Source organism: Etheostoma cragini, chromosome 9, assembly GCF_013103735.1.
Source record: "Etheostoma cragini isolate CJK2018 chromosome 9, CSU_Ecrag_1.0, whole genome shotgun sequence".
NCBI lineage: Eukaryota > Metazoa > Chordata > Actinopteri > Perciformes > Percidae > Etheostoma > Etheostoma cragini.
Window position 1 is genome coordinate 9,248,028 of NC_048415.1, and position 24,738 is coordinate 9,272,765.

Below are 24,738 nucleotides of genomic sequence, written 5' to 3' on the forward strand. Positions count from 1 at the left end.
GAAGATTTGAGCTTCCTACTTAAAAATGTTCACCACATCTGCTTCCTGGCAGCACATACATTGCTTTAAAACTTAAGGTTTGGTAACATCTGAATTTCACACAGGAACTATCTCCAGTGATATGAAGGATTGATAATTTCATTTAAAAATGATACAGACAAGTTGGAATAATTTTTAACACATTTCATATCACAATTCTGAGCATTGTAAAAAATTTTTAAAAAAAAGTACAAAACCAAAACAACACAACAGTCAGTCTACACAACAATCAGTTACTCAAAGTTACCTATTTCCTGTTTTCCAGTCTTCAAACATTGACTTCAACAGTGAACCCATGTAATGTGATGTGAGTGTATTCTCACCTTTCTTGATCTTCTGGATGGGGGTAAGTGAGGCCCCGTTGGTTCCAACCGTTAGACCCACACTGGCTGAGGGGAGCTTCGGTGAGGAGAGCATGGTGGGAGTCCCATTGGGCGAATAGGTAAAGAGGGAGCTGCCAAAGCTCTGTCGGCGGCCCTCCCGCCGATTACTGTCGATGGCTACCTGGAGCTCGTTTGGGTTGCTCAGACCCCGTTTATCACATTCGTATGGGTACAGGTACTTCATGTATCTGAAAGGAACACAATGTATTTTTGTTTCACTAAAGACCTGTTAGTATAGGAATGCCCTGAGCTTTAATCTACTGGTGAAATTGCAACTAGTTCCTAAAACTTTACATACTACAGACATTCAAAGCTTTAATTTAAAACTCTTGGGATGGGTGGGTTGACCCTTTAGTCAACTTAAAGGGATATTTAGCTGAATTTACACATCAAGATCAGTGCTAATTAGCACATAAATACATGTATTATGTCTTCTAAAAAATAACCCCTAATGATATCTACAAGGCTTCTCCGCACCCTGCACCGGCTGTTGAATCCAGTTCAAGACACTACTACTTGCCTACTGTGCTGTGAATGGCTTGTTTATCCTACATCCAGGATATGGTCAAACCATACAAACTAGCCCATCCATGTAAGGTTATGATTATTGTGAAAGCTAGCAATAGCTGAGTGAACTTTAGCTGTGCTAAGTTTGGCGATAACGGTACAGAAGCAAAGCAACGTAACGTAACTACGTTGGACAACACGTTTGGCAATGGGAAACGTTACACAAGCAACTCCCATGTTCTGCTAGGGAAATTAATGTTTTTGTCAATGGAGTCTGGTGGATTTTAAGAGTGCAATTACTGCTTCAGTTCCCTGTTGTAAAGGGATGTCTGACAGCAAGGTAAAGCAGTGAAAATATTCCAAATATAGTGTAAGCCTTAATTTATTTAGATTTTTTAAGTGGTCCTTTAACCCCATCCATAGCAGTACTTGTTGCTCTATTAAACCACCACACTGCTTTGGCACCTTGCAGAACACAGAAGATGCTATCGCTACCTTAATCAGTTAGCTAGTTAGTTATTGTTATTGTGTGACTTTGGTTTGTGTTGTTGTGACATTTGGATGAGACCTATCATGGCATCCAAAGCATTGCTTAGCTTCCTGTTTGCTTCTCCAAACATAGGGCTGTACAATAAAAATAGCGACTCTACTGGAAAGCCACACACAAAAATTGACTCACCCTTTAATCATACAATATATCGAGTGACTGACAATAACTAGATGTGATAGAATGATTAACTAAATGACGACACAAGAATATTTAAAATGCAGGTCTCATTCTCATTAGAACTGATCAGCGGTGCAGCTAATTAGGAAGTGAGAACGTACTGCAATCTGAACCAACTACAGGAAATGGCTTGACACACAGCCAGGAGTTAATTGGTCAAACAAAATAGTTGTTGACATCTGATAGCCAGCAACTTCACATGCTTGAAATTGCTTAGCAGAACAAAAGGATTATGGGTATGAGAGTTGTGGCTGACTATAGAAACACAAATCAGTTGCGTTATTGATCTCTGAGCAACATTATAGCAAACAAAACTTGCAAATAAAATAGCTACTTGTAAGTTGTGTTTACAGGCCCTTGTGGTGTGTGTGTGTGTGTGTGTGTGTGTGTGTGTGTGTGTGTGTGTGTGTGTGTGTGTGTGTGTGTGTGTGTGTGTGTACTGACTGTGTGCGAAGGGTGAAGGCTGCACTGGTGATTGAGGTAGGCAGGTTGAGTCCCTTGGTGATCTCCCTCCACAGTTTCTTGTTGATGACCTCCACCAGGCCGCCCTTCTCTGTCACGAGCATGTAGAGCATGTACAGATCCAGAACCTGCTTGGCCATGATGGGAATACGATTCACTGGGGTTCCTGTAATAATAATAATAAATAATAAAAAAAACTCTGTCATGGCAGGAGACTTCTTTTCATGTTGAAAGAAAAAGGCTTCTTGCTGGGAATCTGTAGGGTTTACCATGTTTGAAAAGACCTTAATCTATTTTACAAGCCAATTAAGACTGATGGTGAATTATAATAATTGGGTTTTTAATTTTTTTTTTTTTATGGGCTTTTCCCTTTATTAGTGACAGTGGATAGACATGAAAAGGGAAGAGAGATCGGGGATGACACGCAGCAAAGGGCTGCAGGTCGGAATCCAACCCAGGCCGCTGCAGGACTCAGCCAACTTGGGGCAAACGCTCTTGCTGGTGACTAGAGGTCGCCCCATATAATAATTGTTCACTTACCACCCTGCATTGTCATTTATTTACCTAGGTCATGAATTGTTGTCCTTCAGTTGACAAGTAGGCTGGAGGATCTTTTGAATTTCTTTTCTTGCTTTGACAACACACGCACGCACGCACGCACGCACGCGCACACACACACACACACACACACACACACACACACACACACACACACACACACACACACACACACACACACACACACACACACACACACACACACAATGTTTCTGTTGAGGCCTTTAAATCCAAACTCAAGCTGGCGTGTTGTCTCAGTCTCAATGTATCATTTTAAGGCCGACCAGAATAATATTAATTTGTTGTTTGTGCCCCACAAGCTCTCTCCCTCTCTCTTGCTCCCTCAATTTGCTTTGTTGGCATGAACAAAAAAACACGTTGCAAAATGATTGCAAGATTTAATGCTGTACAGATTGCAAAGCCCCCTAAGACAAATTTGTTATTCAGCCATAAATCTCTCTCTCTCTCTCTCTCTCTCTCTCTCTCTCTCTCTCTCTCTCTCTCTCTCTCTCTCTCTCTCTCTCTCTCTCTCTCTCTCTCTCTCTCTCTCTCTCTCTCTCTCTCTCTCTCTCTCTCTTTGTTTGTTTCATTGTCCTGTCTGTGTGGATGATGTGCTTCAGTTTTGCCTTTCAGTTTTGTTTGTTGTCTGCCCTTTTTCCAGATTACACAGTGAACTCTTTTTTCATATGTGTAATTGGGATTGTCTATATTGAAATTGCATTACATTAGTCTATTCTGTACACACAACATCTATGGCATGTCTGTCTCTCGTGGCTCCTCAGTTGCTCTTCCTTAGGTTTCTTCTATTTGTTTCTCCAATTAAAGAGTTTTTTTTATTTTATGTTTTTATGCGAAGCGAGAGTCAAACAGAGGGTGTCGTATGCTGTTCTGATCGTAAAACTGTGACAAATGTCCTTTTCCCTGCGAGGAAAACCAAAGTCTTTATCAATATTTTAATCAAGTTATATCAATTTAAACACCAACTGATCCCAAACCCAATCTTCCGTCCCACCTTTGATTTAAAATATGATAACAAATCCTAGATTTGCATATTAGGGTGATGCCTCAGTTATTGGTACAACCTGCAGATGGCGCTCTCAGATTCTCAGAGCAGACTTGGCAGATCCGCCCCTTGCCAGTGGCTCTGACACTCTGAACATTTAGTAATGTTTTTATCAGTTGTGAGCACGTCTGATGTCTCATGTCATGGCCTACTGATCTGATTAATTCAGCCATAAAGCAACTTGTCAAAGTAGAAGGTTGTTCTGTATTTAATGGGAGAAGGAAGATCTGTGTGCCTCTGATACATGCAAGTACAATCTTGAACAATCAGTGTCCGAAGTATGACAATGAGTTCTCCGGGTGAAGACAAATGGGATTTTTTTTTTGGCACAGTTTGCAGTTTTGATGTTGTGTGTGTCACCAATGTGAAAAGCCTGCATGGTGGTGGTGGTGGCGGCGGTGGTGATGGTGTATATGTGTGTGCGTGTGTGTGTGTGTGTGTGTGTGTGTGTGTGTGTGTGTGTGTGTGTGTGTGTGTGTGTGTGTGTGTGTGTGTGTAGGGCCGTGTGGACAAGCACCAGGATGGAAAGGTAAACCAATCCATTCCTAGGCATTAATATGATGCGTCTCTTCTAGTTATAGCCTAGGAACGACATGGGGTTGCACAACCATAAAGCAATCATCTCCAAAATGAATAACGACCCCACCCATGTGAGTGAAAAATGAGTAGACAGTGCTGTGTCGTACGTCAGAGAGTGAGAGAGAGAGAGAGATCCCTCTATGTATGCAACTATTAAGAGTCTCTGTATGTCAGTGGATGGATATAAAGCGAGGAAATATAATATGGTAACATGGCAAACTGAATAAACATATGGGTGTACTTTAGTGAGTAAGAGCCAATGTGGTGTACTTTGTTTATTTCTCACACACGCACGCACCGTCACACGCATGCACGTAACATACCTCTTTTTTGCATGAAGCTGAAGAGATCATCCAGAAACTCTTTCCTCTTTGGGTCTCTATCCAGTTCATACAGCTGAGGAGAGGAAAAGGAGAAAGCAGATGAAGAAATAACAAATGTTTGCTATCTGACAGAAGATTACCAAAGAAGAAGAAGACCGGGGTATTCTGCAGTCACAAGAGCAAAATGTAATGACGCCTCAGATAGCTGACAAAAAATGTCCTCAATGCTCCAGCCGTTACTATGACAATTAGTCACTTTTAATTGACGACATGGAGATTCATCCTTGAAGATCTGTCATGAGAAACCAATCAGTTGCCCTCTGATCATAGGAGGAGATGACATAAAGAGAAATGCTGTGGGCCAGTTTAGCTTGATGAGAACCTGATGTGGGTCCAGCTGCTAGTGGGGCCCCGTGCTCTGGAAAAGTTCGGTGAAAGTTAGCAGTAAAAGTGGGGCGCCAACTTTAGGGAGTACAGTGAGACCATTGAAGCCAGTGGTTGTTTTTCCAGGCTATAGTTTGCCAGTGTGATAGTGAAGTATCGTGTTGGAGGTCTTTCTATTTATGTGTCATACAATTGATGCTGACAAATACTCGGTCTCTTAAAGGTGCTCTAAGTGATGTTTGGTGACATTACTTCTTGTTGACGTTCAAAGTATTTTCAAACAAAACGAGACTAGCTTGTCCCTTCCTCCTCATCTCGTCCCCTCCTTTCTGTGCTTCCACGCACTAACCCCCCCACCCCCACATCCTTCTAGTTGGTTATTGGCTGGAACGCTGGAACACTGTTAGTGTATGCTTCGTGGTGCAGGTGGGCACAGTTTGTTTTTGTTGCGGTTTGTAGACCCTGGGCTGTATACAGAGACCAGGTTTTGTGTGTTCTGGGGACAAGCAGCTCGTAGATAGTGAGGAGATGTTTGCTTAAACATTGTTGTAGCCTAAAGCACGTGTGACATCGCTTAGAGCACCTTTAATAGGTGTGTAAGCAGTGGTACGGCTTCAGCATTGCACTCTAGTTATATCTACAACTACATGTTCACACAAAATCTATGTGAAGTCATTGACTTTCATAATCTGTTATTGAAAATAGCAGGTTGTGAAACATAGGCAGTGTATTGTTACTATACAGACAACAGCGAGAAGGCAAAGCCACACCTAACCCTGATGATATACTGCATTCCATATCACATCACTGGAACGCATTACCGTCACAGCACATAACTTACAGAAGATATGATTACATACTTGAGCTGAAGAAATGAATTGTTGAACAGAAAACTAATCGGCAACTGTTTCCATAACTAATTTAGGCGTGCCCAGTTTGCTGGTTATGTTTTTGCTTGGTTTGTCTATTTATTTGCAGGATAACAGAAGGATGTAGCATTGGTCAAGCATGAACCCATTTAAATTTGGAGCCAATTGATTGAAGCTAATTCCAGACAAATTCTTTTTTTAGTTTGCTTACTTTGCCATATAGGCCTTTGTTCTTTATTAATGTGGTGTCGAAATAATTCAAGATGTTTTCTTTAAATAGCTTGTCTTGTCCGACCAACAGTCCAAACCCCAAAGATGTTCAGTTTACAATCCCATTAAACAGAAAACCTGAAAATCTTCACACTGGTGAACAAAATAACAACATTTCAAAACAGTTGCCTGTTTACTAGCTAATGTAATGATCGGCTTATTGTTGTTGACTTCCCAGTATTATCCTGTCACATTTTGGCTGCATCACTGATACAAATTGAACGAGCCTGTATGCGCTAAACTCAAACAATGAGTCTAATAGAAGAAGTGGAATGCTTATTTGACATTTTACTGATATTTGCATACTGCTAGCAGCTACTCTGCCAGGTGAAAGGGAATAACACTAATTGCAATAAGTCACTAAAAGATTTCTGCCTTTGCTTTAAAGCACTGTGCCAGAGAAAATGAAAGGCCTGTCAAGCTGAAGTCTGGTATGATTGCTGACCGTAGTGGCCACCACAAACAGACTGCCCCTCGTTGTGGCGTTCAGCCCTCATTAGTGACACCAAGCTGCCATAAGATCTTATGTTCTAGTGCAGAGAACAGGAGGTCCGGGTCCTCTAGGGGGTCCTCAGAGTTGCTGCAGGGGGGGCCGCTTAATTATTTTTTGATATTTCTTTGAAGGTTTTTCTTGTTGTTGTTTACTTAATTAGAATATGCCTGAAAATAGACATGACCATGAATCCAACATATTTCCAACATTATTAGCAAAGATAAATCAGACTATTCGTAAAATACAAACAAAGTTAAGCTTAAGGATGGACTGTGCCTTTCGCATGTCTGTTTCTCATTAAAACATGATGTATAAGTATAAATACTGATCCATTCATTTTCATCTATCCAGCACAAGGTAATATGCAACTAATTCTTTATAAAAATATGATTAGTAGGGGATCCCTGCTCTTTTAGTTATGGGGTCTTTGGCCTAAAAAACGTTGAAGACCCCTGTTTTAGTGGCTTGGGGGAACAGAGTGGTGGGGACTGAAGAGGGTTTATGTGGGGGGATGCCGGCTAATGGACAGGCCTGCTGGAGGCAAGGGGGAGTTTTAAGTACAGGATGCGTGCATTTTGTGAAGTGCCGCACCATAAATCTTGTAATTTACCCCCCACCCACTCCCATCCCCCAATGTAGCTTTATTTGCTCGCTACTCCCCCATCCCTGTCCTGATAACACAAACAAATATGAGTGGCGTGGTGGGAGCCCTGTCCCATAGAAGCAAGGGGGCTAACGCTCAGATCCCAGTCGCTATAGATTTGGTAACAAGAAATGAAAAAGGTTTCTGAAATAACCAAATGCTATTCAACCACTTCTTCAAATTACACCTGCATGACACAACCCTAAATGGACTATTAAAGCAGGAGATTTTCTTGTAATGTTAGTTTAAAGATGTGTCTCAGCAGTATTACAGTGTTGACAAACAGAGCAGTGTGTTGCTTCATCAAGCGGTTTTACTGTTTCCCTGCCAACTGAAGCGGTTGTGAGTCAAGAGTGAAGTGTGAACTGTGTTAACACACTCATAGTATCTCTCTCACTAACATATCCAGTTACAAGTCTCACTCGGTATTCGCTGTGAACACGGACATGGTATCCTGAATGTATGAACATGTGACTAAAATCAAAATTCAAGGACTTCTCAAGGATTTTACAGGCACAAATCCCTCAAACTCAAGGAGGCAACATGGCAGTTTAAGACACAGATCAAGGTTAATTACTGTTACAACATTGAGCATTGTTACATGAGAACTAACAGGCTTTACAGAAGCTCACAAACAACAATTAAAAAAGAGAGACTTGAATGACACTTTTCATAAACAATTTAAAGCAATATCAAAAGAAAACTTGTATTTCATTCTTGCACACTATATATAAATTCAAGCACTTTCATAAATGCCGAATGTATTTGGGATACAAAGATGCTATTGCTTTACTATTGCTACAATCCAATAACTGGAATAGATTAATTTACATTACGTTTACATGAAACTGCAATATTCTTTAGTTATTTTAATTAAAGGTAGGAGAGGCTTTTGAAGTTTTTTTTTCTAATTACAGTACTTAATTTAACCCAGCAATAACCCAGCAACACTGTCTCTAAACAGCACCTGTTTCCTGGTTCCACTTATTATTTATTAGTTTTTCATCATTCTCTACTTCAGAGCTGTTCATACTGTTCATATTGTAATATAATAACATAATACCATGTGTTCAAGCACTATGCTCCACATTTAAAATATTAACTATCACAATTTACTCCTGCATACCTTTGCACTCTTCATTGCACTCATTGAACTCATGCCTCTATATTGTTCCTGTTTAGAGTGAGTACATATTAGTGTGCATTTATTGTTTGTTTTGTGGTTTGTTTTGTATGTGTAAGCGTATTGTGAGCAATAATGATCCAAAGAAAAAATCCTTGTATGTATCCTCATACTTGGCAATTAAGCTGATAATGATTCTAATTAAGACTTGTTTACACTTCTATCAAACCCTAACTGTATTGCAATTTTCACACATATGGCAATCAGACATCTAAATGATGCATGATCTACCATTTAACTCTGCAACATGAAGTGCAGCTGTAACAAGAACAGCTTGAAGCAAAGTATTTCTGACAACATTGGATAGAAGGTAAACCATGTTAGCACCATGACAGACAGGTTGGGTGTGGAGTAACTGGAAGTAAACTGATCCTGTAACATGCTTCAGATGCTCAGCCATGCTCTGTAGTAGAACAAGTTTCATCCAAATCATGTCTAATAAATAATGATGTCAGTAGTTGGATTAATTTGGTTTATGTAAATATAGTCACTGATAAAGATTGACATCTTGATCAATCACTGTGGTGTAAAAGAGCAGGTGGAACATAACAGGAGTTGGAAAATCAAAAGAATAAGCACTTAAAAACATTTGTGTAGTGGCTGCAAATGTACACATCATTCTTCATACAATACACTCACTTTAAATATGTCAATCTGCGGCTCGAACAGAAGCTGGTAATGGACCAGCTGCATTATGGAAAGCAACAGCTTTTATTGGTAAGGGGTTGGAGTCTGCAAATATGACATCATCAGATGACTGAAAGCACACTTAAAACTAATATTAGGCCACAATTAGATTATACAGATCTTGTGTTATATCATTTAAAATTTGCATCGAATGCACAATTTTGTTCTAGTGACAAATAGGTGATAGAAAGAGAACCAAATGCTATATCATGGCTAGCTGCTAAAATGATGAGACCTCAGACTTTGCAGTGTTTGACTGTTTGACTGTAGTTTCCCACCCTGTCTGTGTATGTAGGTCAGCGTCAGCCTGTCTGCAGATACATTAATAAAACAAGCCTAGAAAACAAAGTGGTTTTATACTACAAATAATCAGTAACCAAATAGCAGCCTGTTGTTGCAGCTTTGCCACCATCAAAGTGGTGGTGGTAGGTGATACCGTAAAGGGGGGAAGGGGGGGATGTATGTATGTGTGAGGGGGGAGGTGTTTTCTTCACTGTTAATGCAAATGGCAGTTAGGGAGCCAGTGGCACACAAGTGTCACATAGCACATAATAAAGGCTTGGCAACTGAAAACCAAAACTGAGAGGAGACCAGGGTATTGTCTACATGCTTCTTCACACCTGCCAATCACCTTGAGGTCAGGTTCACACACACACACACACACACACACACACACACACACACACACACACACACACACACACACACACACACACACACACACACACACACACACACACACACACACACACACACACACACAGCGTGCCAATGGTTGCTGACCCTGTCCCTGATCTGTAAAGTGTCTCGAGATGATGTTCTCTTGTTATGAATTGATACTATTAATAAAATTGAATTGACCACTGATTTAGTGAGGTTGTTAAAATCTCCAAATAAAAAGTGTGAATTCTCACAGAACCACACAGCACCATCACAGAGCAATCATAAGACTGCTAACTATATTGTTTATTCCGCCTAAGCCCATTAAGAAGGTGCATCAATAATATATCAGCTCAAAATCATGAGCTTCAGCTGCATTTTCATTTATTTCTTTGAATCAATTCCAATACAGTGGTTGCCTGCTCAGAAGTCAGAGATCATGTGAGGGTTCAACTACTTATTTATGCTATTTATAGTTGATAATGCCTTTTGTTAGTTATTTAATACTGAAATGAGTGGATCGGTTTGGTTGTTTTATTAGAAGTAGATATAGAACATACACGAGTTGATCTTTCAGAGGTGTAGAGTGATAACTTTAAGGGTGCATAATGGGTTTTATTTAATGGAGGTGTATTTTTCCTGTGGTTGTTACACAGAGCAGAATCCAGGTTTACAGAGAGACCAAATCCCCTTTAACCCAATGCTGGAGGACCAGTTTCACAACTTCAAATTAATCCTTGAGTTGTTTCTTCTCATGAAAGAGCTTAGCAGTACTTGTTTTCTGCATGTCCTCTTGTCTAAACTTAAATGGAAAATGCTGCTGACTCTTTTATGCAAGGTTGCAGTTTGCTACACTTTTAATAAAACTGTACTCGAAATACTGAAAAGAAATTGCCTCCACACAGCTCTTACAGAGAGTTCCCCAATACGTGAGATAAACTCTGTTTCTTTCCCAGTCATACTAACTAACACTAAGGCAAGGCCGTGCAGGCTATCAAAACAAAGAACAGAGAAGCTCACAGACAGAGTGTGACTTCCTTCTCTGCTTAAGGAAACCTTTATTCTAATATATTTTTATATGTCAAATATGTGTTTGCTGCTATATTAATGTTCTGACTATCAAGTACCGCTCTTTTAAGTACAACTATATAAAATTAACAAAAAGACAATGATGAATGATGGACTCTCATAAAGCAGACTCTCTCACACACACACAAACACACACACAGACACACACACACACAAATGTGTGACAGTGGGGGAAGGTATGTATAGGGTAAGTGGTGGTGGTGGGGGGCCTTGATACAGTTCATGAACACATGATCGGCCATTTCAAACACAGCATTGTTCCAGGCCAAAACCCTTTTATGAGTATCAGTACTCCCACAAAGAAAATAATAGCTTGTACTTTAATCCCACAATGCAATGCTCCTCCTTCCAGAGGGAATAGATGACAAAAAGTTTACGAAGAACACTTAAAATATCTCTATTTATTGTCCAGAAGGAGGATATTGTAGATAAAAGAGCTAATATATGGCAGAGATCTCCACTGACATCACCAGTTTGTGAAAGTGGTTCATCAGCTTGTGGGTTCAGTTTGGTTTCAGTAAAAACCAAAAAAAGTTTCTTCTGTGACAGAAGGAATTTCAATGAGTGGGGTCAGCCCATAATTCAATTTTACTGCAAAGAAGGCAATACTCTGACTATTGAAGCTCTTATCTGATTACCTTCATCACAGTAAGGTCATAAACGGAGCAGGCAGTTAAGACAGCCGAGGATTCTGCTGAATCTCTCCACTATTTTTGGCACAAAACACTCCAGTCACATTTTTTTTCCATCAAAAGATCCCGGTCAAAGTCACGAAGATACAGTAACACCCAGTTTACAAAACACATGACATGGTGTACTGCAGTGTAGGAGACCAGCGGAGAGCTGCCATATTTGTCCTTTTTTGGATCATTATTATGATAAGATTGGACTTTTGTTTTATTTAAAATAGCCAACTTAAGCTGTTTCCACATATATACTCCAGACTATGTCCGAGGAATTAGGTTCCTATTAGATATTCATAGTTTTGGTCATAAACAACTCTGTCTCTGGCCGTTCCTTGAATTGTTTTGATGATTTCGGCGTCATCAACACGGCCACTTGCTTGCTGTGAATTTTCACACATTCAGCACAATCAGAGTTTACACAGATTTTGTACTAGGACGGATTTGGACATTTGCATTTTTACATACAGCTCAACCGAATGATGTCTAGATGATTTCAGGTTTGCAGTGCATGCGTGAAAGCGGCTTTACAGGTTTTGCGGAGCATGACTGAGTCACCCTCTAACTTGATAAAGTGATACTGACTGAAAAACACAATTGACTTTCTAATCTGTCCGTTCTGCTTGAAAATAATATTTCAAAAAAATGGATCAGATTCCTACAGTGACAAGCCCATGTTCTTGTTTGGCTGCTGTTTGCACGACATTTTCTAGAGATCACATTAATCAAACAATGTGAGCAGAGCTATGACGTGTCCTTTCTTCCTTTGTGCTTTTTCTTTGTCAAGTCATGTTGGCTATCATGGCTCATCACAATGAATGGTAATGCCTAAACCGTAAAAAGCATTTGCCCCTCAGAATAAAACAGTGTGCATGCACTAAAGTAACCAGGTTATTCAGAGAACCCAGGTTATGGAGGTAATTGAAGAGAAAGGGATTCTTTCTAGGAGGACATTTAGCACTCCCCCGGTTATACAGGAAGACATCTAATGTAGAATATAGAGAAAGATAGATACAAGACAAGTAAGCAAACATCTCCTGCTGTTATACACAGACTCTTCTTTGATCAAAACCAACACATTTCAATTGTTTTTTTTCTAGAAGCCGTCAAGAGCCAATCTTGGAAAGGTAGAACAATTGCAAACCGACAAAGATGCATGGCTAAAAACAAATTACACTTCATTGCAAAAAATTTACTTTTCAGTATGCAAATTAAATTGCTTTCTTGGTCTGCTAATGTTCATCTGGAAATGAACTTAATCCAGTCAGTCGACAGAGCTGACAGCAACGTGACATGTCTCTGTAAACTGAGATCTACAATGAATACATCTTTGTCTTCTTTACTCCCCATCCTGCCGTTCCCATCCCCCCACTGGCACATAATTAACAGCAACAATAGACCTGCGCGATTGCAGAGGCATTGAACAGTGTTTTATTGACAGGCAGGATCAAACACATCATAATCCTGACTGACCGGATGACCTTGTAAAATCAACTCTATTGACTGAGGATGAGGAGCTAGCAGCCTGCTGAGACAAACAACACCAGTGAATGACAGTATTGGAATTCACCTTATCTGCAAAAGTCACATTTCCCCTAAAATGAAAAAAAGCGATAAGCAAGAACAAAAAGACACTGAAATGACACACACACACACATACAAACACACAGACACGCACTTAAAAAACTGCTGAATAAAACCACATCTCATAACGTGCCAACTGTAGAAAAAAAACAACAACAGTATGTCCATGACCTGCAAGATATCAATAGTATATAGTTTCTCAGATTGGTTTCCACCCTAGTTGGATTATAAAACAACTAATGTGTATGTTTTCATTTTATTTCTACGCAATACAATTTTCCTGTCGCCAGAAAAGCTTTTAGTAGCTTATTCGGGTTCCCCATTTCACCGGGCAAAATATGATCATTTTACCTTCTGAAATTGTGTTGATACAATGGTGACATGTGAAATAAACGAAACTTGTAAAATGCACCTCTAGGAATTCAATGATCTTCAAGACATGCTTTCTTTATGGTGTGAGAAGTTGCAAGTGAGGCCTTTAAGAAAGTTTTTTTTATGCTTGGCTTCTGTCAAATATATAATTGAATATACAGTATTCCCTGCTGAGATAAAGGTGAAAAACAGCAGAATGAGCGCAATCCCCTGCTAACATCCTGCGCTCTATTGCTGCCTGCTACTGTCAGCTGCCATGGCTTGTAGATTTGGATAACAATCAAAAATAGCAGGCAGCCTTCCCATGGCCCTCGAGAGTCTGATGTATGTAGCTGTGGACAAACTGCTCTAACCGCAATGCTAATGAGTAGTATCATGATGATGGATGCCCAAACTGGGCAGGGCTAAGCTGAGCCTACCAAAGGGGAAGTGGGTGTAACAGCAATTAAAGGTTATATATCAGCGTGTTGAAATAGAGCAACCAAATAACTGATACCACAGTTAGATGGTGCTCCTGGTATAATGTTATTTCCCCTCACAAATATCTCCACATAAGATGTATATCTGTAAACATCCTTCCCCTCCCAATGGCCGGAAATCATAACCTAGATAATCATCTAATGAGAGTTAAAGCTGAAAGTATTTATTCAGCGCCAGTGTTGATGCAGTGATAACGTTTGCGTCTGGAAGCAGAGAGATGGCGACAGAGATGGAAGGGCAGTTACAGTTTCAGAGGAAGGTCTGTTACATTGCTTGTATACAAACAGGATAAAGACATGTAAGAGATATTTAATCAAGCCCGGGAAGGCTAAAAAGAGTATGGATGGAGCACTTTGCTGTACAGGGGGGTGGGCAGGACAGTCTAATGGTTGACAACGGTGGCCTAAAAATATATGTGGCACACCCTCCTCCATGGAGGGAAGATATCTGTCCATGAGGCTCCTCAGAGACGGAGATCTTGTGGCCATGTTGCGAAGCCCACACAAATCAATAGGCGGAATGGCTGCAGTGGCTGCAGTTTGATCTAGCTGGGTGTTCTCCACATCAAGCCTTTCATTTCTGCTGTGGGACACCTTTTCCACTTTTGATCTGATCACTCAAATCGGACATTTTATATTATTCAAAGAATCACTTTTTCTGGGATTTGGGGTGTTATTTTGTGTCTCTTGTGCTTCCACACACATACAATTTTAGAAAAAAAACATCCATGCTGTTTTGAGTGAGATACAGGTTTTTTAATGTATCCTGCCTTCAGTCTCCAGGTGAGCTGGTCAAAATTGGCAGGGCCGTCTACGTTATTGGCCAAAACATTTGAATATCCCCCCACCATCCCCTCTCATCAGAGCATACGTACAGTGTCTATGTCTCCACCCACAAGCTACAGCAGTAACTTCTCAGTTATCATGTTGTTATCAATTCGGAAGCACCAGTTTAGGAGAACATGTTGATGCACCACAGAAAGTGTTCTGTGATTGGCTGTAAAGACTAGCACTCAATTGCGTCCCAGCCGCAGTGGACAGAAGAGCGGCATGGGTTGTGACAAGTAATTTCTAATAAGGGAAGTAGTTCCACTTTCTCAACACTTCCGGCTTCTGAACTGGTTGCAGTTCCACCAGAGTTCCACTGGGGGTGCTCACAGGCGAGTGCAGAGTGAATGGTGTTGTATGAAGCTATGCCCCTCAGGGGATCCTAAGATAATACACCCTGCCGGGTGTTTGAGATTTTTAAAAGACTTTTTAGAACAAAAAAGACACTTGGTATCAACATCGTACGACATCTCTTGAGGCATCGACAACCCAGCTGACAGGTTAGGCTCTCCCTGTCAATACACAAGCTAGAAAGAGGATTGCTAATGTTTTAAAGACCACGCCAAAATATTCACTCAGACATTCTGGTTCCGCTTCGGATGCCATCAAGCAGGTTCTCTGATCGTAATTAGCCCTTCACTGACCAATCAGCATTTATTTGCAGAATGCTAGCATGTTATGAGCAATGACGACTCAACCTGTAACAAATCGAAAGGAAAGCAGGTAAAGCACATGCCCAATCAATAATACTAAGTATTGTCAATGAGTGAGCATACACATTAGCATAGCCAAATTGGTATACATCTAAATGATATGCAGCCATTAACATGTTATTAGTCAAACCTATGATTTTCTTGCTATGTCACGATAAAATATCTGCAGTGGAAAAGGTATATTATTGGTTAATATTGATGTGAAATGGAGGTTAAGAATGACTTGTGACTATGTGAACAAAGCCATGCCTCAACAACTAATGAATTTCAGCTATTATCACACAGACAAGACTGGGCAGCTGGACTGTTGTCTCAAGGGTCAAATGTGATTATGGATGGATGGTGAGGGTCTTTTATGATACAATGCCAGTAAAGTGGTCCCTACTCTGCATAATGTTATTGATTGAAGCTATTGACCGCATAGTCTTGATCGACAACCGTTAAATTATAGGATGATTGCCGGATGTTCCGCCGGATGTCCCTTGCCTTGCAAAAATATATTTGTGTTGGGAAACCACAGAAAACTTCAAGCTGACAAGCTTTGCAACTTTTAAAGAAAATTTTAATTGTGGTATAAGGCAGGCCTGCTTGATTCTTCAGGTAAATTATTATAAAGATTTATAAAGATTTATAAAGATTTATAAAGATTTACAAAGAATTTACGGCATTTACTATCTAACTAGGACGTTTTGGGACTGATTGGCGGGGATTTTCTGTGGACAAAATATACACGCCATAAACAGGTAAGAGCAAATTATGTTTATTTAAATAGCTCAATTTACTGTATTGTGTGAACAGTTAACCTAATTTAATAATGTATGTGGCGTTTTCATCTTGAGGGATGCAAATGTTCCACCAAAACTAGTTTCTACCAAAAAACATTTGGCAGATCCACCGTTGCTGCGTCCGGAGCCCAAGACGATTGTGATTAGTTTAAAAATAATCCAACAACCCAGAGCAGTTTTTTTCTCCTATCCAGGAATGTATGTGCGGAGGGGCCAGACCTTACTCCACAGTGTGCATTGCGAGACTATTGACTACACAGCTGGGATTCAGACCTTGAAAATGTGCAGCAAAGTATCTGCATAGACCTATTTCCAAAATTGATTCTTTTGAGAATGAAAGCTTTTAACACATGCTACCTTTTCAAAAGCATTCTAAAAGGCAACAGCACACATGCACTGCTTTTGTTCAATTGAATGCCTTCCACTGCGTTACTGCATGCCATACTACAAGCAGTATGCCACTTAAAGTTTGTAGGTTTACAACTCCAACCATTCAGTGCAGATTGATTCCTGAGCATATATTATGGCACAAGGCTACAGCAGAGTTTATGTTCAAGGAACAATAAATGGAAAAATTTGATTCCCCAGCACTCACATATGGCTTCTAGAAAAGAAGAATAAAAGAATTCCGGAATCAAAAATAAGATTTACACACACAACAGAGGCATAGACAAAACATTTGAAAATTCAAAATAATCTAGGAGCGTACCAAAATGAAATTTATACTACATCTCATAACCCAACTGCCAAAGAAAAAGACAAGACGAAGAGGCTAGCTTCAGCCTTTATGCAATCTTTGTTTACATTCCTGCTCTAACCCCCCTTTCCTCCTCCATATTGAACGCCTGCCAATTTCCAGAATCCCTATGGCTGTACAGTTTCTGACATCAGCTTCGTCCTGCATGCTGCATGTTGGGACACGATTATAATGTTCTGCAGAGCTTAGCAGTCAAAACGAGCGTGTACTACACGCTCTACTTGGCAGCGGTTCAAAGCCCAATGCCAACTGACTGTTTTTTTTCTGCACTCTCAGTCACACCTAGTCTTTGCCGTCCTGTGGTGTTCTTACTTCACTCAACAGGAAGACTTTCAGGAGTCTTCCAATGTTGCCTTGACCTGACACAAAGTGCTGCGCACAGAGGCCTCTCCAGGCAGAAAATAATTAATTAAATAAAAACTCCACTGTGCTGATTGATTGAACCACTGCAGACTCCAATTCAGGAAAACAGCTCCAGATTACCAAATAGTGTATTGCTCTGGAGTTAATGTACTCTGAAATAATGAATTAAATCAAAGTAAATTGTTTGGAAAAAACATTACAGTAATGTGTAAAACGTTGCTTGGGTAAGTACCAAGCAGTGCAAAGACATAGCTTTATAATTTAAACATTGTTTGACATTAGTTATTCATTTACAGCAATGAGGCCAGCCAGTGAATTTGAGGGTGGAGGACAACAAGCTGTCAATTAAATGGAAAGAATGTATTCATTGCATGATTCTGTCAACCTGTCAACATAAGTTTGTAGAGAAATTATAACGAGAGACATTTAGAAATATCTTTTATTTTAATTCTATAATTTAAAAGCAGCTGGGTTGGGAAACGGAGGATCGCGGGTTCAAGTCCCCGTACGAATCAAAGTAAGGAGTGTGGATTAGTGGCTGTTGCTACTTCACCTCTCCATTTCTCCAATCCTGAGCATGTGTGTGTATTTCAGGCCTGTGAAATACTACTAATAAGTGATTACTAACAAAACAGAGTGTAAATTGCAATTTCCCCACTGTGGATCAATAAACAGTATGAATTAGTTTTTAACTAAACACATTTACAGCTGTGAAAAAGGTTCATATAAAACGAAAAAACAACATGGTCCGTCCTATTCGTACAAACCTAAGGTAGCTCAATAGGCCAATAGAGGAATATAAACCCAACGAGCACTTATCAGACAGCTGTATCAGCAGAAACCTGACAGGTAATCCCAATAAGTGTCGCTCCCAATTGGCTCTCATTCAAGCTACACTTCCTGTAGTCACTAACGGCCCCCTTCCCCCACTCCAAATGTGGGGTATGTGTGTGTGTGTGTGTGAGCAATTTAATGTTTAATGCCAACTCCCCTCCATTCGCCCTGATCATGGTGAGTGCCATGCATTTTTAAAGACATCCCTACTTTACTGTCCATCTGGGCTCCATCTGCCCAGCTGCTGGTGTTTAAAGCAGACAGAGACACAGGAGAGGAGACTTCAAAGGCTCCGCACAGCCTTTGGAAGACTTCTGGCCTGAGGAGGATATTGTTTATAAAACAGTGGGCAAGGGAGTTGGGCAGGTATGTAAATGTATAAACATAGCATTGATGACACATTAATGAAAGACGATTGCATAATTGTACATTCACAAATATCTTGACAACAAAGAAAAGAAGGAAAGTGAACAGTAAGATAGTTTGGCATGACTTTTCTCATTCCTTCATCTCTCACATTTATATTGAGTCCAGCAGCTAGCCAACTAGTTTATCTAGACATTTTTAGTTAAAGGTTAACCAGAAAATGTTAACAAAAGGTAAGGCTGACTAGAAAACATTGCTAACTTGGCTAACGTAGCACATGTAGGGGAGCATATCTACGTTCCCAGGGTTCTACAATATTACATATTCAGGAGACATTTCAAGGAGTTTGCCTGGGTCAGTTATGTTGAAATCACCCACCTATAGCTTTTAGCCTACTGATCTTATACTCATTTACACCCTCAAATTTGCCAGCAAGACAGTTTTCTTGACATTAGACATTGAAATGTCCACAGTGACTGAATGGATTTTTGCCATAGAAACTGCATTTGAAAGTCCAGCTTCCTTTGTTCTTTTGCAGTTTGAACTGCAGAGATAGCCCTTACCAATCTCTTACAACAATGACCCTGGGTACATAGGGATGACCCCTCAATTTACGTAACATAGCAAAGATAAAATGTCTGGATTTTTAGTTCTTATTAAGATGAAGACAATACAAATTATAGTTCTTCTTAATACCACTGAATTAATTTAGAAGAAACTGTCCCTAAGAAAACTTTTGAAGCAAGAGTATCTGTTAGATATCACAGGGGTAAGAAAATAGATTCATTCTTAATAAGTTTGGTGACATTATTTAAATGTAAATAAAGCATGTTGGTGTGGTGCGAAGTTGATGCACTTTGTTAAACTTGTTATATATTATAAATATATATTGTGAGACACTAGAGACACTCTTTGGAATCAGTCATAGCTAGTAAGTGTACCTTCTTTTCAGTTTATGTTTTATCTGAGAACCTGAGCTGTCTGCCATAACAAACATAATTTGAAATCCGGGAGGTTGCTTTTAAAACCAGAATTACAGTTTTCTACTTGTTCAGCACTAGATCTATTCAACATTCAAATATTAGCCGGGCCATTCAGTAGACAGAGATAAACCTTTCACACATTTCATTGGAGGCTTATTGGAACAGATGCATGCAAGCAGAGCCGTCGCAGGGGGTGGGGGGTGGGTCGAGGCCCTGCGTGAACGTAACGTGCAATGTCCGGCTCATTGCAGCGTGATTACACAAGAATCAATGTCAACCTGTGGGGACTGCCGTTATTCAGACAGCTATTGTATATGGTCATATCCGTGTGTGTTCTTGCATGCCTTGCTGTGTGTACATGTGTTCATGTTTCTGAAATACATGTCAAAATAGAGAGTTTAAAAGGCATTGCCACAGAGACAGTTGTATTTGTATTTTGGTGTTAAGAAAGATAACGGACTATTTAGCTGTCAGAATAAAAGGCCGTCTGACCAATGGCATGGCAGCTCAGCTGCATGTCACTTTACGTTCTTTATAAAGCTTTACATAGCAACTTAGCACACTGCATGCTAGATAAAGTCATTTTCCTTGCCTTTTTGCTGTTTGGTCGCCCCCTTGTGTAGCTGACATTGTTTCTCCCGTCTCCTTCCTCTCTTGCACTCTTGCAGGACGCGCTAACGTGACCATGGTAACCGTGTAAGAGCATGAAAGAATTTTTTATTTTATGACAAACTGAAATCACATCTAGTTGAGAACAGGCATAGAAAATACTAAACGTAAAAAAAAAAGAAAAAAGAGAGAGGAAAAAAACTTCCGGATTTTAAACCAAAATGATTCGCCTCAAAGTTTCATTTAATCAATGTTACCAACATCTTATCACTCACGGTGTTTCCACACAGATGATTATTATTGTCGCACACCGGGCTGTTGCTACTGGCGACACACGTTGTTGGTACCCGATCTGTGCTACCTGCACGACCCATTCTGCGCAGATGATAGTCCTGTTTTGAGGATTTAATACACTGCACGATCTGTTCCACACTCGTAGTTGTAGCGGTCCTCCCTCCACCGGCAAGCTAACGTTAGTTTAGCTAACAGCTAATATGACTAACCACTAGCTGAGACAGCATGTAATAACTTTAAAAGACAGGAAGCGTGGAACAGATCGTCCAGTGTCGTAAATCCCATGTTTTCATTAAGGGAACAGTAAATCCTCATAAAACAGGTTTATCATGTGGGCATGCACAAACATCGGCACAACACATGCCATGAAGACTGACAGCGCTAAATACAAAATGAAGAAAGAGCGTAAAGAGTTAGGGACTATGCGAAGAGACAGGCTGGAGAATACGACAGAAAGTGTCCAAAGTTTGGATTCAGTTCAAATTAATTAAAAGAAAAACTATGTACAGTGTGTCTACTGCAAAATCAAACTAGCTTACCACACTAATAGCACAACGTCAATGCTTCAGCTTCTCAACAGAAAACATTGAGTCTAACTTAATTATCCTTTCCACAAAGCGGACCTGACAAAAGTAAATCACAGAGTTGTATGGGCGATGAAACTACACCAAACAGAACGGTTACCAAAAACGAAGACAAGAAAATAAGTAGAGATGACTACAATTTTATCTAAAGAGCTGACTTTGGAATAACAACTGATTGTTGCGCACCATTTTCTCTCCCTCTCCCTCTTCCTCTTCACGGAGATAGAGCTGATCAACAATCTACTAGAATAAGTGTAACAGAGCTGTGTGACATTGTAATCAAATATATAAATGAAAATAGGTTGAGTCTAACTAATGTTTACATATAGGCCTATATACAGATCAGTCTCAGGTTGAAAGTCGTAGGTCTATTGTATATTATTGCTCTTCAATGAAACAACAATAAAAAAAGTATTTCTTATCCGATTAATCAATGTAATAATCGGTAGACTACTTGATCACTGAAATAATTGATAGCTGCAACCCTAGCACTTAGTAATTTGTTTTTGGAAGGTTCTATAAATAAAGTTAATATTAGCATTGGCTGTAGAAAAGGACATGTACCATTAACTTTAAAAGGAGTGCAAAAATGTTCCTGGAAAATCAAATGCATTGCAAAGAGTGATATTGATATGGATATTAAAAGGGGCAGATGTAAGGGGTTGGTGTGGGGTGGGCTGGGAAGGGTGGGTGGTGGGGTATCACTGAAATAACTCTGCTGAATTTGCGCTACCAGCAATGCAAATCAGTTTCAATTGCAATATAATCCAATAATGCTGGCATAATTTGATATCTGCATACAACCTTGTCGTTTATTTAATACTACCACACCCTGCCCTGCCAGATATGACACCGCTCGCCAAGTGCCTTGAATATTTTGATTAATTCACTTAAAAACCACAACGTAATCAAACATTCAGACAGACAGCACCTCCTGGCTTGATTTAGTCTGACCTTTCAGCTGAGAGCGTGGAGAAAGAAAGGTGGCCGGCTCAACCGAGAATGCAGGTTGGGTCTTGGCGGAGTTATCTTAACTACACACCGTTTTTGGGGCAAACCTAACATAAACGTGGGGGTTGTGTGCATGTTTCTTCACCTATAGTAGATGGCCCCTCGAACTAGGTGTGAAGAACTGATATTCAAATATTTTTATTGAAGCTATTTTACTGAACTCACTTATTTTACTGATCTACTTAAAGTGGATTCACTACATTAGTACAGGACCTGTTAAATGCATGTTAGTTTACAATCCAGTTGCTTTATTTTGTATTTCTCCTGACTGTTAGTACTGTCAACAGTACTATTGATTCATTAATCATGTGAGACGGATGGTCTCCCTTTTGAATTACCTTTCCTTAAGTTTTTTTTAAATTCTTCCTAAGCCACGCTACATTCTTTATAGGGAGGTTTACCTTGGACAGAGTAATGAATCATCACTGTAATGCCCTAGAGACGCTGTATGTGATATTGGGACTTAACAAAAGTGACTTAACAGAGAAAAGGCCAGTTCTCCGGTTGGAAGAGCTCCAACTGCTGCCGACTGATAGAGGCACACACGGTTTCTGCTGAGGATCTGGGGTTCCCAGTGGCCACATTATCACCCTCCCTCAGGCACATTCCAGCAGCCTCCACCCACCTGACCAAAATAAACTGTACAGCCTTAACCCCTTCCTCCCCACCCAGTGTGATTGAACCTTCACACGATTTAACACCAGAACATATGAAAGTAAGTAGGTGTTAGTGATAGTGAGTGTAAGTTATGGAGTTTTACAATGCTGGTCAAAATGAGAATCACATTTTTTTTCCCACTCAGATCACAACTTTCTCCCATGGTACTTCTTCTTTTTCTGAAGTGGAAAAAATAGAATAATAAATGATCTATCTTTACATTTGATCTTACATCCATTTGTCATTTTATCTTATTTTAGTCATTTTATTTTATCTTGTATATGGCTAGTGCTCTTATTGTAGCAACCAGTGCTTTTATTGCTGAGCTGACCCCTGATCTCTTGTCATATACAGTACATTTTATTGTAACGTTGACTCTGTGTTACCTACATTTGACAAATAAAACTGTAAACTTGAATTAATTTTTCAACTGCATGGAATGAAACTAATGAATAACCAACCATATATCTTGTCTGTTCTTTAAAACACCTTTGAACAAATGTTTTCCTTAGTGTGATGTAAAAAAAAAAAAAGATACAAAATTATGACTGAAATGCACACCTCACCTATATCCAGATGTATCTCATGCCCCAAACACTGAGGCCTCATTCTGGTATTAAGGGGTGCTGCTTTTACAATGATTGATTTTAATTCAGTCTTTGGTCACATACTTTCTTTGGCTAACTCAAGTCAAGTCTGTTTTAGCCTATGGGAACTAATCAGGTATTGCAATTAACTGTATAAAGCTCCAACTATGGGTCATTGTGTGATTGGGTGAGGTTGTTCAAGGGTGATGTTTTCCTAGCCCTAATAGTTCATAATTATATTGACTTTTTTTGGTGATGTTTTAGGCGGCTGCAAATTTGCTTGCGTGCACTCCAAGTAAGTTATGACATTTTGCTTTGGGCTTGTATGACTCACCACACTACCACATGTATCACAATATAATTTCAACATTCTGCATTTCTTAACATCCTTATCAAGTCTGCACTGAAAATGCATTAAAAAACTGTTGTCTGTAGATTTAACTTGTGTCTTTTTCACGTGTCAAGAAGAAACCACAAATGGTGGTTTCAGATGAAAAAGAAGAAGCAGAAGAGAAATGGCAGCCACTAAATATAAATTAAGGCTGAAATCACAGTTTGATTTGCATTGGGATGGAATTATCAGGGGACAGACTGTCTTGGTCATAACAGGTTGGCCATTTTTGCTTTACATAGCACATTTACAGAGCATTGTAATAACAGGCTAAAGCTGCACTTATTACTAATTACTGTAATCATACAGAGGCCAAATGGGTCCTGTGTGAATAATGTGCAAGACTAAAATCCTGGATTTGCTAAATTATAAACAGCAGTAAGGAGGATGAGAGCCATGACTCCCTGCAAACAAATGTGACCGTTGTTGGTTTATTCCCTATCACCCACAAAATCCAGGTTTTAAATGACAGCATGAAGTTTATTCTTCCCCTCTGCTCCCCCCATAGTAGGAGGAGTACAATATTTTGTAGGCTTGACATTGTTTTAATCAACAATGTATTGCATAACACTATCTTAACAGCCGCTATACTGGTTGTTTTGATTATATAACCGCCAGCAGTGACAGTGACATGTCATGATAAAAATGTTCTGTGTATTCCTACCTAAAGTATGAAAAACAACATATGAGGCTTTTCTGAGGGAGGGGTGGACTATTCAGAGAAGCAGAGTGTAGGTTTTAGAGGAGCTATATTTGATATGCTGTAATTAAAAGAAATGGGCCTTAAATGACAGAATATATGGTTAAGTTTAAACATGAAGTACATGTTTGGGTTGAAGCTCGTTTACCTCAAACATACTGAAGGCATCAATATAAAAATCTTCTCCTAAACAGGGCTGCTGCTTAGTACATACTGTCAAACATGTTTTACGGCTTGAG

General features: G+C 39.7%; 1 protein-coding gene across 2 annotated transcripts in view; it reads right to left on the reverse strand.

The window, feature by feature from the left end:
- Nucleotides 1-24,738, reverse strand: part of arid3a (AT rich interactive domain 3A (BRIGHT-like)) — a 52,313-nt gene that overhangs the window by 9,184 nt on the left and 18,391 nt on the right. For both annotated transcript variants that reach the window (XM_034882292.1, XM_034882291.1), the window contains exons 4-6: nt 4,642-4,714; nt 2,101-2,284; nt 363-610 (exon numbers count right to left, since the gene is read on the reverse strand). In XM_034882292.1, coding sequence (XP_034738183.1) covers nt 363-610; nt 2,101-2,284; nt 4,642-4,714 — 505 coding nt within the window. The remainder of the gene's footprint in view (nt 1-362; nt 611-2,100; nt 2,285-4,641; nt 4,715-24,738) is intronic.